At 37.6% G+C, this 19,259-nt stretch overlaps 1 protein-coding gene across 4 annotated transcripts in view; it reads right to left on the reverse strand.

Moving 5' to 3' along the window:
- LOC117403920 (A disintegrin and metalloproteinase with thrombospondin motifs 3-like) overlaps window positions 1-17,936 on the reverse strand; it is a 92,911-nt gene extending 74,975 nt beyond the window's left edge. For all 4 annotated transcript variants that reach the window (XM_034902502.2, XM_034902497.2, XM_034902491.2 and 1 more), the window contains exons 1-3: window positions 17,602-17,936; window positions 16,898-16,922; window positions 15,906-16,324 (exon numbers count right to left, since the gene is read on the reverse strand). In XM_034902502.2, coding sequence (XP_034758393.1) covers window positions 15,906-16,324; window positions 16,898-16,922; window positions 17,602-17,670 — 513 coding nt within the window. In that variant the 5' untranslated portion in view covers window positions 17,671-17,936. The remainder of the gene's footprint in view (window positions 1-15,905; window positions 16,325-16,897; window positions 16,923-17,601) is intronic.
- Window positions 17,937-19,259: the final 1,323 nt, after the last annotated feature.

Here is a 19,259-nt window from a genome sequence, read left to right on the forward strand (position 1 = left end):
ATACAATGCCAAACTTGAATTGCCAGAAGGGATTACTCAAACAGAGCTAAAAGTTTCTGCCTTAAGAATCCAAAACAACTTAACATGTAAAAATTAAACAACTGAATATAACTTTTAACAAGTTGTTTTTTTTTATAACCTACATTTTCTGAGACATCTGTAAATACAAAAATACAAGAATCAGTATCAGGAAAAAGTAGATCTATATCCTCCCTATCCCTAGACTCCCAACAGTGGAAAAGTTTTATCACATTTGGGGCAGTTCTCAAAAAAGTTAAAATGTAAGCATGAAATATGAACTCAGTTAAAGACAGATGTTGTATCCTCTAGTAACTTATAGTTAGTGCAAGTGACAAATATCCTGGTCTTTCCATGCCCTTGATTTTCATTATTTATTTTTTTTTTTTTTTTTTAAAGAGAGTCAATTATCTTATGCTTTCTCGCTGAGTCCGACCCTTCGACAGGACCTTGTGGCTTACAAATACAGATTCTGACACTCTCAATAACTCCTGAATAATCTGCTGACCAAGATTGGATTGGAGAACAGTTATATGCGGCTCTCCAGAAATATGTAAAACTCAAAAGGGTGTTATACCTACAGTACACTACAAACTCCAATATATCCCTGTCACACCAGCAGGGAATAATAAGTAAATAATTGATTTGGTTACCTGCCCATATAAACAGCATGTTAAACAGGCAGTAAGTAATGGCAGTGTAAGTGCAGACCAAACATCTCTACAATACAGTGCTTCAGTTTAGGCTTAACAGGACTTTTGAAGAGTAAGTATGAAAACAAAGAATGAAAATATCAGCCACATAAAGATGTGAAAATTAGTGGTATGAGCTCCTATAGGGTTAACCCTACAGTATCAGCCCTATGAGCAGCTATCACATATATCCGAGTTGGGCAAGAGTTTCAAAAGATGCAGATTTAAATCCTTGTCAAGATTGAACTAAAATGCAGATAAAGAAATCTCCTCAAGACTAACAGCAGAGTGAATGTTTACAATCTGTCATTTGTTTCTTTATTACCAGTAATAGGTCAGGGAACAACCTGAAACCTCGGTTAACAACAGAAATTAAAGATAGTGGAGCTAGACAGTAACCAGGTTCCTGGATGGAAGTTCATGTTGCAGACCCTTGAGTTGAAGTCAGATAAAACAGATTTTTTTACTTTAATAATAACAATATATTTATTTTTATATAGCACCTTCCATAGTGGACCACCATCACAAAGCACTTTACAGAGGTAGGCTGTGAACTGTGCATTATATGCAGAGTCACTTACAATAGGACATCTCATCCACAGGACGGAGCACAAGGAGGTTAAGTGACTTGCTCAGGGTCACAGTGGGATTTGAATCAGTGACCTTCTGGTTACAAGCCCTGGACTTTAACCACTAGACTACACTGCCTCCTACATTAAGCATTGAGTTTTCATTAGAAATCTAGTTGCAAGAATGGCTCATGTTTATGAAATTGTAATTAGTGTGAGTAAATATAGATAGTGCAACTAAATAATACGCAACTGAAACTTTACAGGCATCTAATGCCCATGTTCCAAGAGGCAACTTTCTGGCAACTTTTTCTGGAACTAGTTGTAGGCAACTTTTTTTATATATAATAAAATTAAGACAATATATAGTAGCTTGAATTATTGACACAGTGAAAATTGTTTAAAAAAGTGTCACCTATGACAAGTTTTTTCGTAAACTGCCACAAACATGTACCTGAAAGCGTTTCGTGGGCTTTAAGTATGAGTCTGTGGCAAGGTGCCCGTCCCTTTTATTATTATTTGTGTTATATTTTTATCATTGTTGTTATTATTAGTATTAGTAGTATTGTTGTTATTATATGTATTTGTATGCAGGCAGACAAAGCCGTCCGTCCTTATCATTATTATTGTGTTTATGTGCATGCGGTCGAGCACCGTCCATCTTTTATTGTTTACTGTTTGAGACCGACGGAAAATCCGGTCTTGTAATGTGTAGTCGTGGGGATGGGGTTAAAACTCCTTCCCTAGAACCCTCGTGGGAATGTGGCTGGAGCCTTAAGGTAATTATTGTATTAACGGGTAATTAAGGCTCAACCGCTCGTTAGATACAAAGGGCCCGATTTTGATGAAAGTGTTTTACACTTGAGGAGGCAAAAAGGGCTTCAAGATCAGGAGCAACTGACATTTCCTTTAAGAAAACTGTAGCCCTAGCAAAAATGGTCTTTGCTGTGACTTTGATGAAGAAACTGTTGATGTTTTTTTGCCATAGCAAACAGAGCAAATGTGCATCTGTTACTGCAGTGTTTCATTATATTCATAAACATCAAATGTTTTATACATGCTTCCAGCCTTTTAAAGGTGTTCTGCATTTTCGGTTTTTATCTTGAAAAAAATTCCCGGCAATTTTTCTGACTTTATTTTACAAATATTAAAAGAAGGATAAAATTGGTAAAAAAAAAAAAAAAAAAAAAAAAAATTGTTTTTAATTGAAACATCGTAAAAAATTGGGGGAAGAATCTCTCAGTCTACACGTTTTACATGTGGAATATGATGCGTAGCAGTTCTGGTTTCTAAATAATAATGTCCCTGGCATGTATGATGAAGCAGAATCTGTGCAAGTCGAGGCCACATTTTTCCAAGTTCGCTGGTTCTTTGCGAATGTTTGGGCGATCGTTGTGTCTATTAAGGTATGAGTTTAAATCCAAAGAAAGAAGAAACGGAAAATAAATTCAGAGTGCCGCTTTTTTAACAAAAAGTGGAGTGACAAATATTGTGTTCAGAATAAAGACAAAAAACTATGTTTGACTTGCAAAGAGAGCATTGCCGTTTTTAAAGAGTACAGTGTTAGGAGGCGCTAGGAGACACAACACAAAGACACATACTGTGACTATCCAAATGTCACCCAGTTTGCTCACACTTATTTATGTGAGCAAACATCAAAGTTGCGTTCAAGAATGCCAGACGATCACCTCCATGCAGTGCATAGGATAGGAGTTTCTTATCTCCATCCAGACATCGGAAAATGGGTCAGGGGTCACACTAACATCGACTTGCTCTACTGGCCTCCAAAGGCGAGTCCGTTTTTTTAATATGACCCCTGCTATAGACCATGCGTGACAGTATCTGAAACATTTAGCGAGCGCATTTTTGTTTGAAAGTGAATGCCTGTAAACTGTAAATATACAGGTATGTCTGGGCTCGCTTTTGTGTTCAGTCTACAAAGTTTTTTTTTTTTGTCAGCGATTTACTGTAAAACATTATACATGTATATAAAATTGCCATTAAAAAAGAAGTTATTTCACATTTCTACCATTTCAGATCGGTATTGTTATGAAATAAGAAAATTTAATGCTTATTTGTATGGCTTTTTTAACCTTCATAATTAAGACACTAGAACTGCATTTCTGTGATTTTTCATGCTTTGGTCATAACTCTCACCGCGATTTATGTATTGTATTTCGATGGGAACACTAAAAATAACAGAGGAAGCTTGGCCCCCCCAATCGTAAAACACTTCCGCTGCCACTGATGGTAACCGAGATGTGGAAGGTGGCTTCATTAACTTTAGTGCTGCTCTGAAAAATATAGATTCATCTGAAACATTTTTTTAAATCCCTAAATGCCATGTTTAAAAAGGATTGCAAAAAGAGAATGTGTCCAAAGCTACAGATTACAGAAGTGTACATGGCTGACCAAATCCAAAGCACCAAGCTAGACCAGTTTTTTGTTTTTTTTTAATCTATTCAGGCTCTAAATAGTTATGAGTATTGTATTTGTTGCATGATGCATATACAGCCAATTGTGTAAAATGTCGTGTCTGTGAGTGCTGTCTTTTGTGTGCACTGAAAACTAATGAAATATGGGATCTACAAATTCTATTAAACAGGTCTGCCCAGTTTCTCAAAAAGTGGATTACATGCTGATACTTCTTGGTTTACAAAATAATATCGGTTATAAAACTTTCTGACAGTGCTTCCTAATGAAAAAACGTGTTTAATGGCAGTAGTTTGAGTATCACTTTTTAAAATTACGGTCTAAAATTAGATATGACAACAAATAGAATTATTCATTGACAAGCTGGAATGGGGCCCCAATATCAACTATTTCTGCAAAGATATGTGCAATGTTTGTAGCCAGCTATTACATGTAGTCTGCTCGCTATTATTATTATTATTATTATTATTATTTCAGATTTTTTTGTTTTTACTCTAAACTAGTTATCCATTTTTACTATCTTGGTAGGTAATTTGAGTGTCAGTTTTGAGTCTGGGCATGTTTGCTTCATTTTAAAATGATTAACTAGGGCCAGCAGAACACCAAACCTTCAAAATGGTTCAATCAATTGCTTGAACTGGAAGTCTCTCACTTCTGGACACCCACCTAATGTAATTGCTGTTCAGTATCCATTACTCAATTGTTGTTGTCTGAGGTTTTCTCAACATTCAATACTTCCTCTGTTAAGATGTGAATGAGTTCATTCAAGGCTAGCACATAGGTGCACTGACATTATGTATAGGTCAATTATGTCCTGTTAAACAAAGTTAACATCTATAATTGTATCACAAGATGCTGTAATTCATAGCTGTATGAGCCTTCGTCCTCAAATATTTGGTGTAAGTTCCACTCACTGCTGCAACTGTTGCAATGTACTGTTAAAAATGTATCTGCATTACAGACCCCAAGTTGATTAAATGTACAAATAAACAGCCTTGTAGCAGTGAATGAAAACATTGACTATGGGATATTCTAATGCACTTTGTGTGTCCACTACAGACCTAGACATTTTCCATTACAAATGATAGCCAAGCTGATACGGTATGTTGCAGTCATTGCTGGTATGAGCCTCCTTTGCAGTACTAGTATGCTGCCTGTCTCCAAGTACTTTTATACCAAAGACAATTGCAGGTGGCTGACACAGCACTAGCCTGCTGTTACCTAAATAGAAGCCCTCTGAAAGGGATCAAGAGCTCTGTGTTCCATCAATTTAATATCCCAGCATCAGCGCCAGCCAAGCAGACACTGCCTCTCTGCCAAGACAAACATATGGGATTCAGCTGAAGGGGTCCAGTTTTCTGAGTCTGCCCTCCAGTCTAAACTTCTTAAGGAGCCGGTATGAACGTGCTTTATTTAAAGGTGCTGCCGCTTTAAAAAAACACTGATTCAGCTGAAACACTGGTACCTTTCACCTTCAGTTTTGTTTAAAAAGGGGTGTTCAGCTTAGAAATGCGTGCTAACCTCCGTCATCATTACCGGCTGTGCATTTATTCTGGTGAAAAGGAACTTCAAAGATCAGCACACTGGTTGATTTATATAACTTTTTATTTCAAATAAAAATCAGAAAGTGGAAGTAATCTTCCTTGGTAGATAGAATTGTTCTTTACCTCTTTTAGGAATGTCCTAGGATATTCAACGTTTTGACCGTGCTTACTAATGAAACAAAATGTTACACGGGTATCAGTACTAGCGGATCTGTTTTTGTCCAGTGCCCTGATGTACCACCACCTTTTCCTTTTCACATAACTCTGTAAGGTATGGCACTTTCAATATTTAGGTTTTATTTAGCTAGCCACAAATTGTGAAAATGAGAGAACTATGTGGCTATACAGTATACAGTGCAGGGTGACGTTAAAGTTGGAAAACCATTCGCCAACAGAACAATGGAAGCTGTCAGGTAGAAATCGCTAGACAGTCACTAGTCTAGATTGTTGGTCAAGCAGGACAGTTCACTCTAAGCTCCATGTTTGTGCAGTTTCTACAGAAAAGCACAGAGTAAACTATTTGAATATCTTTCTTTCTTTTATTTGATATGGTTCATGGTGATACAGTGGGTTTTTAGTCATATGCTAGTATTTAGGAAAGAAAGGGGATCCTTTTCTCTGGAGCAAATCCCAATATTTCTTCTTAGCAGAATTTAAAGAAATACTTTTCCTCTGCTATTCATCACACAGAACCCTTCATGCACCTCAAACCATATACCAAAACATCTCTGGGGTCAATCTTTAGAAACAGGCAAGTACTGAACTGAATAAACAGGGAACATCAAAAGCTTATAGTGAATACAAGTGTTGTATCTGAGCTCAGTACTAACTTTGCTAGCAGAAGAGACTTAAATAGCATGTGCAGACCTTTTTACACAGATACTAATGTTTAAAGCCGCTACATTTTTTTTTTTTTTAAATTTAGTAGTCGCAAATTGATTTTTAACCTAATTTTTCTCCCAATTTGAAATAGCCAATTCTATTATCTTAGACTCAGCTCACCGCTACTACCCCCGTGCTGACTCGGAAGCGGCAAAAACGAACACACACTGTCCTCCAAAACGTGTGCCGTCAGCCGACCACTTTTTTTCACTCTGTCCGCCACGCAGCCACCGCAGAGCGACAGCGTTGGAGGTCTGGGTAGCTTACAGGCAAGCCCGCAGACGCCCAGCCAGTCTACAGGGGTCACTGGTGCGCTGTGAGCCGAGGAAACCTTGGCCGATTTAAGCCCTCCCCACCCAGGCGACGCTTGGCCAGTTGTGTGCTGCCCCTTGGGAGCTCTCGTCCACGGTCAGCAGTGGAACAGCCTGGACTCGAACCGGCGACCTCCAGGCTATAGAGTATCCTGCTCTCCACACGGAGCACCTTTACCGGATGCGCCACTCGGGAGACCCCACTACACAATTCTTAAGCCTGGGACAGACAAGTGCGGCGCGACACCGCTAGTCTGCACCCGGACACATAGGCGCGGTATGCACTACGCGACTGACTTTTCTTACAATAAAGAAAAACTGAATGGTACAGTACATTAGTTGTCAGTACCACACCGTAGGCTATGTACTTGAATATAATTTACATTTTGACCAAAAGTTTTGCATCACCTAGTAGAATATTAGGATGCAGACATAATTTTTAAAAAAAACTATATGAATACATGTGGCAAAGTGGTAATTAGTGCGCAGGTGTAGAGCAGGTGCAGTAATCCAACAATGAAAGACAGATAAAGTACAGGTGAAATGTTTCTGTTTTATTTTGTAACTCCAAACGGTCTGATGACCAAACAGTAAACAAAAAGAGTGCTGGCAGTACCCAGCGATGTGTACTGCGCAGTGAATAATTATGGGTTGCAGTCCCGTAAATAATAAACAATAATCCAGTACATACACACAAAACACAAACACGGTCACAAGTCCAAAGTGAGTGCTGTAGTGCTCCAGGTGACGTACATGTTATCCATGATACAATGTGCAGTGTTGTCCGGGTTTAGTGCTGGCCATAAGCGACAGCTCCGGATCGTGTTAGCCGTCTAATCTAATAACAAACAAACAGTTATATTAAAGACGAGACAGACAAAACAAACAAAACACTCACGGTACTTTTCACTATACAGATCTTTTTGGTTTAGCATGACCATCAGAAGGAACATATCACCTCGTTACATCCCCTTATATACCATCAACCATGACCCCTTGGTTAACGAGTGCAACCACTCCTCCAATCCGCAGCTGCCACATCGTTTCCCTTCCGGGTCGATGATTTAGTGCACCGTAGCTCCTCCCCCTTTCTAGATGGCCGACTTCCACCTAACCCTGGTTATGAATGTTGGACCATCCAGTCCAGGATACTCTGTTCCCTTTACACAGCGCCCTCACAGGTCGGGAGAGAGATTTACCACCAAGAATCATTCCATCTCACAAAACAATTTCCATATTTTATTTAACATCATGAAATCTAAGAAACTACAAATGGTAACTACATTAGCAGTACAGTATTTCATGTTAGATTTAGAAATGTCACATTTCTACAAAGCGAAATGGAATTTCAATATGTCAACGTAACATTATTAATTCTATAGGCCATAGCTGTAATGCCCCCCATATAATCTACTAAATAAAAACACTGGTTTGTTTTTCAAAGTTGTTTTTCTGTCATCTATGTGCAGGTTATGAAATGAGCCATCAGATTAGCAAAGAAACATACAGTACATTGCTGACAGCAAGTAACCTACTACTAGTGTAGAAAATATATCATTTTACAGCCAGTTATTTAGTAAAAAAAACAGTAGTGACAGAAATACTAGAAAAAAGACAAAGCGTGATAACAATATCAAATTGGCTACAGGAAGGATGCTTATTAGGGGCGATGTATAAAATACTGACTTTGCTGTCCTTGTATGAAATATGGGAGGGATGAAACACTTCAGGGTACTTGGACACCTCTGTAGACAACAGTTTCAATCATGATTTTTCCTGGCAAGCATGTGTTGTCAGGCTGTGATTGGTTAATCAATTTTAACCATTTTGGGTCAGAATGTATCTAGAAATTACTTACCAATGAAGTTTCTTAAATAGTGGTTTAGGTTCTGCTTCTCATACATTAATTTTATTTACAAGAAAGGAACCACTTCCTTTCAAGCAAGGACATTGGTTGTTGTTGTGACAACATAATAAGAACATTAGAGGACAAAAGGTAGATCACTGACCCCAGAAGCACATACAGGCGACATGATGGACCCCAATGAACCTGCAGCAACAACTTGGCTTGGCAAACCATTCCATACACCACCACTCTCTGGGACAAATTATGCTGACCTGTTTAAAAGGGCCAGTACACAAGACTTTGAAACAACAACTGGACAAAACACCATATTTTGACTTCATGGTATACTAAATTTTGTTTTTAAAATAAAAACATGTTTTAAAAGATCATGTTACCATTTAATATAATTTATAATCAATTTTAAGTAGCCTATATTTACAAATCTACAGTATGCAGTATTCATTCATTCTTTCCTTCTTTGACTACTTGTAAAGAAGACATCTACAAAAACAATAAGGATGCAAACTGACAGACGAGTCATTTTTTCACTTTTTCATATTAATATTTTGCTTTATAATTTCAAATGCTGTTTTTTGTACACAATAGTGTAATTTAAAATCACAAGTGTGGAGATTTTATTTTTTATTTTGTTGCTGGCACTAAACCTGCATCTTTCCATAAATGTACTGCAGATTGATACAGGGCCTGTAAAATGTCACAGATCCAATAATACATCTCAGATAATCTAGTATATTGTTAATTTCAACACTATAGTCTTTGTTCAACATGACTGGAATGTGAGGCATGAAACAAGGGTAAAAAAAGTCTCTCAAGGCCTTTCAGGGTCAGGGCCGGTTCAAATAAATGTGGAAACAGAACAAGAAATTGTATTTGGCAGTAAAAACACAAAGTAAAATAACTCCTTATATCATTAACTGCATTAATCCAAAAACAAAGGTCAACAGGATTAACTATGGAAGCTGTGCCAAGTGTTTCTATGAAGCAATGCCAACGATCCTATTATACACAACCAGCAGTGATCAATAAAATAATGCCTGGTCCAATCCATGTCATAAGTAATTTATGAATAATGCTTAGATAAATAATGCATTCATGTATTTTCATTTATGTTTAAACATATTTAAACCATCTTTTTAAATTATCATATTCATTTTACTTTTGAATGTGTTTCAAATGTTGCATTGATCTTCACATGCAGTATTCAATTACAGTGGTTCATAATATATCAAGCTAGTACAAATTATGATTTTTTTTTTTTTTTTTTTTTTTTTTTTTTTTTACACAAAACAGTACATTTTGGGTTTAATGTTTAGTAAAACACTATGCCATTTAGGATTTTTTTTTTTAACCTGCCTGAACTTTTAAAATCATTACAGCCTTATTCTCTGCAGGATAAGAAACTAACAATATTGTGCTTAGATTTTATTTCACCCTGCCGACCACGAAGGGTCGCCTGACATTGACACCAATAACACAAATACAATGTTTATTTTATTGTTCATTACATGTGTTGCTATTTACAAAAATGCTGGCTAGTTTGTGGAGTTGGGGGTTACAGCCTGTGAGTGATTAAATAACTATAAATTACTGCCTGCAATAATTAATGTACTCGCATACACACACGGTCTTCACTAAAGTCCCAATTTATAGACAGTACATTTCACTGCAGTTCTCGGGATGAAATTGTTAGCTAGGTGGCAATTTTTTTTTTTTAAATTAGCAGTGGGAGAAAAACACTTCAGCAAGTAAAGTAGAATCTGCCAGAACTGCTGGATGCTGAATCTATTAGGTTGGCTACTAATGAGAGCATAAAGCTGGGAGACTTCCTATCAATGGATTTGAATGTGTGAAGGATTGCCTTCCGGTTTGTCAGAACCCCCAGTGAATGTTTTACTTTTTAAACAGTGCAATTACAGTTCTGATTGCAAAGCACCTACACTATAATTTGACAGAACAGGTGATTTATTTGCTGTATGCGGGACCTTGGTTTTCCCCCATTGGTGCTTGAGCCCCGGAGCACTCACAGAATCACCGCCTGTGCACCTATTATCAGTGATTAAAGCCTGGTTTTCAAACTAATTGTTGCTTGCCAGTAATGTATTGTTATAAGAAAAGTGTGTTTTAAAAAAGTAGTTTCAGCTTCCAGTCACTTAAAATATGCTGATATAATGTAAACACCAAGCTACTGACAGCGAGTCCCAAACTTTAAAAGTGTAACTGTTGTTTACAGGCAAGAACTCAACATTATTATATATATATTAGTGCTGGGACAAATATCTGAATATTCAAACTTTTTTGACATGTATTCGGATAAAAAATCAGATGTTCGTATTCGCTACAAATGACAAAAATACCTTGAACTTATTTACTGTCTTACCAGACTTTGTGCGTCAGTTTCAAAAATGGCAAATGAAAAATAACTCTGTATGATATGTGAGATGAATATATATATATATATATATATATATATATATATATATATATATAATATATATATATATATATATATATAAACACATGATCAGCACAGCAGCTCTTGAGCCTCTATTTAAAAGTTTTAGACACTAAAATGTAAACAAACCAGAATATGCCTGCATGGATACTGATTTCTATGGAAAACCATCTGGGACAAAAACGTGTTGTGCTGCTTTAGAGTGAGCCAGAATCTCATGGGACAGAAAAAAGGCAAGCACGCCATTCTGAAATGCCTCGCTTAAACAGTGCCCAACTTGCTGGAAATGTTGTGTAGTGATTTTTCTATAGATTGTATATATTATATATTTTTGTTGCGACTTTCTGTTATGTGGAATGTAATAAACGAGAACCAAAACAGTGAGTTTTTTCCTTTTCATTTTACAATGCCATTTCCACATTTGTTTTATCTGAAGTGTTTAAAGTTAATTTTCAGTTTTCGTTTGCTTGTAAACCTCATGTTATTACTTTATGAAAATATGTTACATTTTGTGATATGGTACTATGCAGGTAGGGATACAAGTAAAGCTAAATACATGGCAAGGGGTAATCCATTCAGATTGAACCACGACAACATTTAAAAACAACAGGTGGAAAGAAGCAAAAACACCAGCCAGCACTTTTAAACTTTGTTCACATCAGAGTTTGTCAACCCTAGCCATCAAGAACCCACAACTAAGGTTTTTTTTTTTTTCAACCAGTAATTAAACATTTATGTTTATCACACATTGTTTTCCAGTGTAAATAAGCTTACAGACAGCTTTTGAAACAGCTCGTAGCTGCAGGTATTGCTTTAGACTCGATGTTCCTCATCATCATACTGTTATACAGCAAAAACCAAACAAAACCAAAATAAAAAAAAGAAATAAATGGTTGAACCAAAACCCTAGATCATTAAAGATACTTGAAGACCAGGGTTTAAAAAAAAAAACCTCTGGTACAGATAATGGCAAACCAAAATGGTCAGGTGAGGATTTACAATGAGTTGAAACCACCAGCAAGTTTCAAATCAGTTCTGGTGCCACCAAAATGAGAATCGAGTACCGCCATGTCAACAGCTCTACTTGCTCTGGTCAAAATGTGTTCTACAAAATGATTGCAGACAGAAGTAAACTTATTATTATTATTATTATTATCATTATTATTATTATTATTATTATTAATTTCTTAGCTGACGCCCTTATCCAGGGCGACTTACAATTGTTACAAGATACCACATTATTTGTACATACAATTACCCATTTATACAGTTGGGTTTTTACTGGAGCAATCTAGGTAAAGTACCTTGCTCAAGGGTACAGCAGCAGTGTCCCCACCAGAGTTTGAACCCACGACCCTCCGGTCAAGAGTCCAGAGCCCTAACCACTACTCCACACTGCTGCCCTATCATATGACTCTCCTCAAGGCGATGGCATGGCCTAACCTTTCAATTTAATCAAGAGATCATGCAGACTAAAAGTCAACTGGCTTTATCAAAATCAGATATTAAGGTGCCAAGACAGCATAAACCTTACAAGTAATTGCTTCCTCAGCTATCCTCCCACTGATGTAAGTAGTTAATCTGTTCTGTACTGTACATCCCACTAAGATTTCTCTGAAGCAAAAAGACATCTGCTTTTAAGTATTAATTCTGATTTTCAGATTGCGAGACTAAACATTTCTATAAAATGGCAGCCATCAGCAAAATAGAAATAAAACAAAAATTGACAAGCCTGACAAAACACGCACAGACAGACAATACAGAGCCTGATACAAAACACATCTGTTTTTCAAGGAATAGTATGGTGTACTGTTTGATGCATGCTTGCATGTGACAGGCCTGTAAATGCAACAAGTGGAATTGTGCACTGCAGGAAGCAAATGTTCATGTTCCATCTGGAGACCAAGGACTGGCAAACTATCCCACATATTGTGCTGTTTACCATTGTAAAGGCATTCTAAAGTACAGTATAGTAAATCACAGTAAAAAAAATAGAGAAACACATAAAAGCACAAACATGCCTGGTAAATCTAAAGGACACTCTTTAAAAGCCAAGAAAATCAAATTTTATCAGATGTCTCCGATGCTAAATGTCAGTCACATTGAAAGGGTACGACAGCAGTTCACATTTATTCAAAAACATTCACTAGGCAGAATGAGGTCTAGAGCTTTGGTTGGAACAGTTCTGAGGACACTGTGGAGCACTGTGGGCTACAGAGCATCAAGGATAGTATCAGCACTGGCTGCAGAAGTGAGAGAGGTACTGTAAATTAGAATTTGAACTGGCACGTCCAACTGACATACGAGTCAGTGTTTTAGAAGTTAACAAACTGGCTGTAAAGAACCGCAGACCTGTCTTGCTGTTTTTACACTTGACTGAAAAATGAAATGTAGGCCTATAAATTTCATATGTGTTCCAAGCATCCTCACAGATTGGATCAGGGCCAGATTAACCTATACGCAAATTACTCTATCGCGTAGGGCCCCCAGCAGAATTGGGGCCCACGAGAGGTCGACGTTTTTGGGAAATTGCAGTGGGCAGCCAGGCCCACACACATAGAAAGAGAGGCGCACAGAAACTTGCTTTCGGTTCTTTTTTTTTTTTATTTTATGATGGCTAGGCATTCCTTCTCAATTACAGCATAACTGCTCTAAGTCTCTCACACAAGCAGCTTCCTGCTAATGTATAATACTAAATGCTCCGGACCTTCTACCTCCTGGGAGAGATCCATCCCTTGTCCTACGTCAGAGGCATCAGTCTGTGCAGGATAAAATGTATGAATCAGGTTCAATTTAGGCACTCATTTATTTCAGTTTTAGGGCAAATTTAAAAACCTGTCCTGTCTCAAATGTGCACAGTATGCCTCTTTACATTTTAGAAACGTTCCTTTCTTAATAAGGGGATTTAAGTCCATAGCATTTGTTTCTCTCCCCATACTGCGTGGAAATCGTGAAATTAGCCCAATACCGTGATTTATTCAATATTCTTAAGAAATAAAAATACATTTTCATATTAACCAAACTGTACAGCTCTGCAGTGTGCCTGTGTGTAATATTGCTGTGCAGTGATTATGTCATGTGACTACAGTATATGCAACCTAGGCAGGAAAGTCAAACTATACACTGTAAACAAGAAAATGGATGTCTCTAAAAATGTGTCTGCAGCAGATCGCGTAACATCACATCCAGCAGCAGTTTTACACAGCGATGGAGGTAAGCTCTTCTGTACGTCCTGCAACGTTACTGTATATCACTACCAAAAATCGTCCGTTGACAAGCATTTAGATTCAAGTATTCACCGAAAGAGAAAGGCGGGAATCCAAAGCAGTACCGCGACTGCTTTACTTGCAAAGAAACACAAAACGGTGACTTCCATGTTCCAAAAGTCAGCTGAAACGCATGAAGCACGAAACGCATTACAGACCTGACAGAGGCGTTTGTTTGCGCAAATATCCCTTTCGAAAAATTGGACAACCGAAAGTTAGCAATTCCTTCATCAGCCCAGCTGAGATGGGGATACTTACCTAACGTTGCGAGTATCACAAGCAGGAGATTATGGAATTGGTAAAACAGTCCGGTTGCTTGTCAGTGGTCACTTACGGTGAACATGCATCTGACGTAGACATGAAAGCTGGCCTTGCAGATACACTTTACCTACAGGCTGTTAATTACAACACCGTTTCACAAGCTATTGGGCATAGGCCCCCCATAATATGGGTTAGCATAGGGTCCCCGCGTCCTTTAATCCGGCCATGGATTGGATGCTACCACCTACACCACAGAAACCATGCTGTCTGCAGCTGATTGCACCCCTTTAAATAGGTAACAAAATGATTTGTTTTAGCTATCTGACATTTTGAGATACCTACAGATTTTTCTATATAATAAATCAATGCAGGTTTTCCTTTAATTATAAACATAAATGAAGCAGAGGAAATGCTTGTAAGATACAGCTGATTAAATTATAAATTTGGCCCGGGGGGAGGGAGGGGTGGGGTCTCCCTCATTCCCAGTTGGGACATGCCTTCAGAGGCTTGGCCCGAGAGTGGAAGTCTCTGTGGGGTGCTGGTGAGTAAAAAATATAAGATTTGACAGAAGGGACACCACCAAAGTAATTTTGTTGGACAAACAATAATAATAAAGAGAATCTGTGTCTACTGTATATGAAAAGTTCAAACAAAGCATTGTTATTGTTCCTGTACTCTCACTGGTCCTATCATTCACAAGTTCAGCAGTCAGTCACTGTGCCAATGACCTCAAGTGGTACCCTTAGATAAATCACAGCAGCAGAAATACAAATGAAAAAAACGCTTCAAAATATGCTTCGAATTTCTTACTTTAATTGCTACAAAATATTACTTCTAAAGAAGCAAACACCTGTGTACCAATAACCAGGATGTGTAAGCATTTTAGACTCATGCACAGTACTGAAGGCAAGACTTAATGACTTATTGTTTATGTGACTTAAAAAGGATTTGAAATGCTATACTGCAAAGTGTGGGAAGTTATTTGTTTTAGGGTTCAAATGAAGCTCCTCAGAGTGTTTCAATGCAGGTACAATTCAATAATACAACCCCAGTACTTCTAACTAGTCTTAAATCCTGCCTAATCTGGATCAGTGTAATACAATTTTCAAGTTTAAATTATCTAACAAATGCACTCTTAAACTGTAAATAACTGTGACAAATTTAAATTAACTACTTATCTGAATAAGTAACAAAACTATTCTTAAGCATACAGTATACCAAAGTACTTGCATGACACTTCACATTTGTGTTTTCTTAAACTACCATTTATTTCATATAGACCAATTTTACGATCTAGCCAGAGCCATATTGCTGCTCCACACACGTGTCAGATGGGATGTAGTGTACAATATGTCCCCTCAGCAAATTGAATCAATCTTAATATATATATATATAAATATATATATATATATATATATATATATATATATATATATATATATATATATATATATATATATATATATATATATATATATATATATATATATATATATATATATATATATATATACACAGAGCATTTTTCACAATGTACTTAATGGACTTTCTAGTGTATGTACACACACGCACACATTTTAAATGCATTACAGTTAAGAAAAAACACCTACCAGTCCATCACAGTTGCTAATAGCAACTGTCGCACCAGGGATGTCTGTTATGTCTCCAATGTAAGCACAGTCTGTTCTGAGCACCTCTTTCTTCACTATCCTTTCTGTGCTGTAGAGAGTGTGGTTTCCATTCCCCACACCGGTTCCCTTCTCAGATTCCCCACCCTCTTCATGCCACTCTACCACAGCTCCTGGAGCAACCAGCCTGCTGTTGAGGTGAAGGCGCAGATGAAACTCCCTCCCAAAAGCAGTGACATTAAAAAAGAGCTTCTTATTTTCATGGTCAGCATCTTTAGATAGATCCCTTTTGATTCGTTGCTTGTGACTAGCTGAAAGGAGATTTGATAAGTAGTGTCCTTCTGAGTCAGTACTAATTGGAGTTACCAGCCCGTACTCTCTCAGGCTCTTTTTTAGGAAATCTAAAAAAGAAAAAAAAAAAAATTAAACATTATTTCAGCCAAGAACACCACTATACTTTAATATGTATTTTTAATAAGGTTCACAAGTCCTTGTAATATACTTAAAACATATGTTAATATAGAGATTCAATATATGAAGGAAAAAAATAAGTGAATCTACTGTGACTAATTATCCTGTGTTTAACATGCTCTGTAATGTACACTGAGATCCTTATTCAACTTCAAATGTGTGGTTAGCAGTGGAAGGAACTTCATAACCCTGAAACAGTCTTTTCATTTTAAAGTAATTTCCTCACTTGGTTAGACATATGAAAGATGGCTTGCTAACAGGTATGTATCAAACACACATAATGTATAAACCTTTGAACAAGTAGCATAGGTCCGTTTCCATCACATTCTTAGCAATACTGTTCACTGACACGAACTTGCAAACTAACAACAAACTTAGGAAAAACAAACCAAACACTGTTAGTAGAGATGTGGTGTGATAATACTGCTTGATTCAGACACATACTGCAAGCATGGGAGTGCTACTTGCCAAAAGCCCAGAAGCACCATACCCGTTAATCTTACCTGTTTTATCATCTATGTTGCCAGCCTGCAAATAAACAGAGAAATACAAAGTAAAAAAGAAGCGAGTTAAAGCTGAAATAAAACTCATTCAATAAGAATTACTCTTCAATTTAGAATCATCTAGGTAGGAAAGGGCTTCTGATAGACCTGGAATAAATTCAAAATGTTAACTTTCGCTTTCACGTGTTTCACAGTCACACGAGAGAGTGTGCAACATTTAAAATCGAAATTAGATTATTATAAAGGCTTCTAGATGACCAAATAAGTGGGATAAAAATATGGGAGACAATAACCCCAGTCCCTATCTGAATGTAATACTAGCTACATTGTGTATCTAGCAGCAGGTTGTAACTACGGCGCTAAAAGCAAACTGTCTACAATTAGTTACATAATGTGGGAAGGAAGTAAGCAATTTTATTAATTGTTAATTGTATTAAACATGCCAGAAAAAAAAACAAACAAACATACATTTCGTCTAATATTACAAATACTACATTTGGTAAAATAAGTGACTATTTCCCATGTTTCACCTTGACAATATTAATCAGAAGTACACTGCATTAGTGTCAAGTCAAAGAATAACGTTACTTACAGTGTTTTTGAGGAAAACCCGTATCTATCTTCCAAATGTTTAATCAATACAGTGTAAACAATATCGTAAACAAAAAAGTACATCCGTATAAAAATTTAAATGACTATTTTACCTTATCAGCTGAAGTCAAATTCACTACTATAGTTCCAGCTACAACAAACCATAGTGACAGGAGAACCATCACGAGTCGATTTCACTTAAAAGAAACAAAATCCTACAAAAGCTCCAAAATGTGTTTATCTCTTCAGCAATAATGCGTTAAATCCTTTTCTTAATCAATGTTTTACAGTTCAGTGTATCTGCAACGGGCCTTTTCCGCTGTTGCAGCACTTGGGTCAGGATATTCTATTTCTTAAACTCTGGAAGTTGTTAGTAAAAGATCCCTAGAAGATTGTTAGTTTTAGCCCTGCTGCTTCAGAGCTGCGTCTGCACTTCACTGAAGTCAGATCGCTCTCCGTCTAATATAAACCACAGACCAGCCCCCGCTGTGACGTCACACTCCCTTCCAGGCACTCACAAAGCAGCATTTTTAATCCAGCAGGGCAGAATGACCTGAGCTCTGAAGGCAGTCACCCCAGACGCGAATAATAAAGTTTACACAATTTGATTTTCCGTATTAGAGGATCAATTTATCAGAACACTGCAGTATAACAGAGATACCCACAGGGGGTAGGAAGGAGCCACCAAAAGAGAGGCCTTTTGATGTAGCCTTGCAGTAGATTATACATCTGGAATTATGCAGTAAATACTGGTATGGTTTTGTAGGCATTTCCTTCTCCCTTATTTACATTTTGCTATTATTATTATTATTATTATTATTATTATTATTATTATTATTATTATTATTATTATTATTATTGACAAGCACTATTGTTGGGATTTACCCGAAGAAGACAGACAGACACCAGAGTTAGCACTTAGCTCTTTATTAAAAGCAGATGAACCACCAGCTAGCTGAGCAGTAAAGTACAAGGACACACTTTCACTCACAGGCCCAGCTAGCCACTTCCTCCACAGATTAGCACTGTACTGAAAGTCAAGGTGGCACACGCAAAACACAAGTAAACAAGAAGACCAAGCTAACAATTTCTGAATTACATAACATCATAACAATACAATAAATGCGATAACTAATAACAATTATAAACAGCGAGATAACTGTGATAACTGACCTTTCCCCAAAACCCCATTGTCCCAGCATATTTACATAATTTGCATGTTCCTCGCAGGATTCCCCCGGGAGTTGCCTGCTAGTGCAGTGTCCTGAGCTTCCTCTAGCAGGCAGCAGGTAACAGGTTATCAGTGCTTGTTACATTGCCCCCACCTTAGGGCTAAACATCCCATTGGTCCACGGTCTGTAACAAAGTCCAAGAGTCTTTGAGGCGATTGACGGGAGCGCCGTTGTGCTGCAGTGAGGGCTGTGGTAGCTGGGGATCAACCCTGTCCTGGGTCCCAATGTCCAAATCCCCAGTCAGTGGGTCTGGCACTGGTGCCAAGGGAAGCGAGTTCCAGAGCTGCTTCAGTCCAGCTCCCCGGATGCACTCGAACACAGTCTGCAGGTTAGCCAGTGCGTCTGAGGAACATAGCAGTGTGCACCATAATGTCATTCAGGTATGCGACTCCGGCAGTCTGCAGGACTCCGGGTAACACCTGCTCCATCAGTCGCTCGAACGTCGCTGGGACATAGCACAGTCCTAAGGGCATGACCGTGAATTGCCACATACCCTGACGAATGGAGAATGCGGTCTTCAGGCGTGCTTCAGGAGCTTG

Source organism: Acipenser ruthenus, chromosome 2 (genome assembly GCF_902713425.1).
Source record: "Acipenser ruthenus chromosome 2, fAciRut3.2 maternal haplotype, whole genome shotgun sequence".
NCBI lineage: Eukaryota > Metazoa > Chordata > Actinopteri > Acipenseriformes > Acipenseridae > Acipenser > Acipenser ruthenus.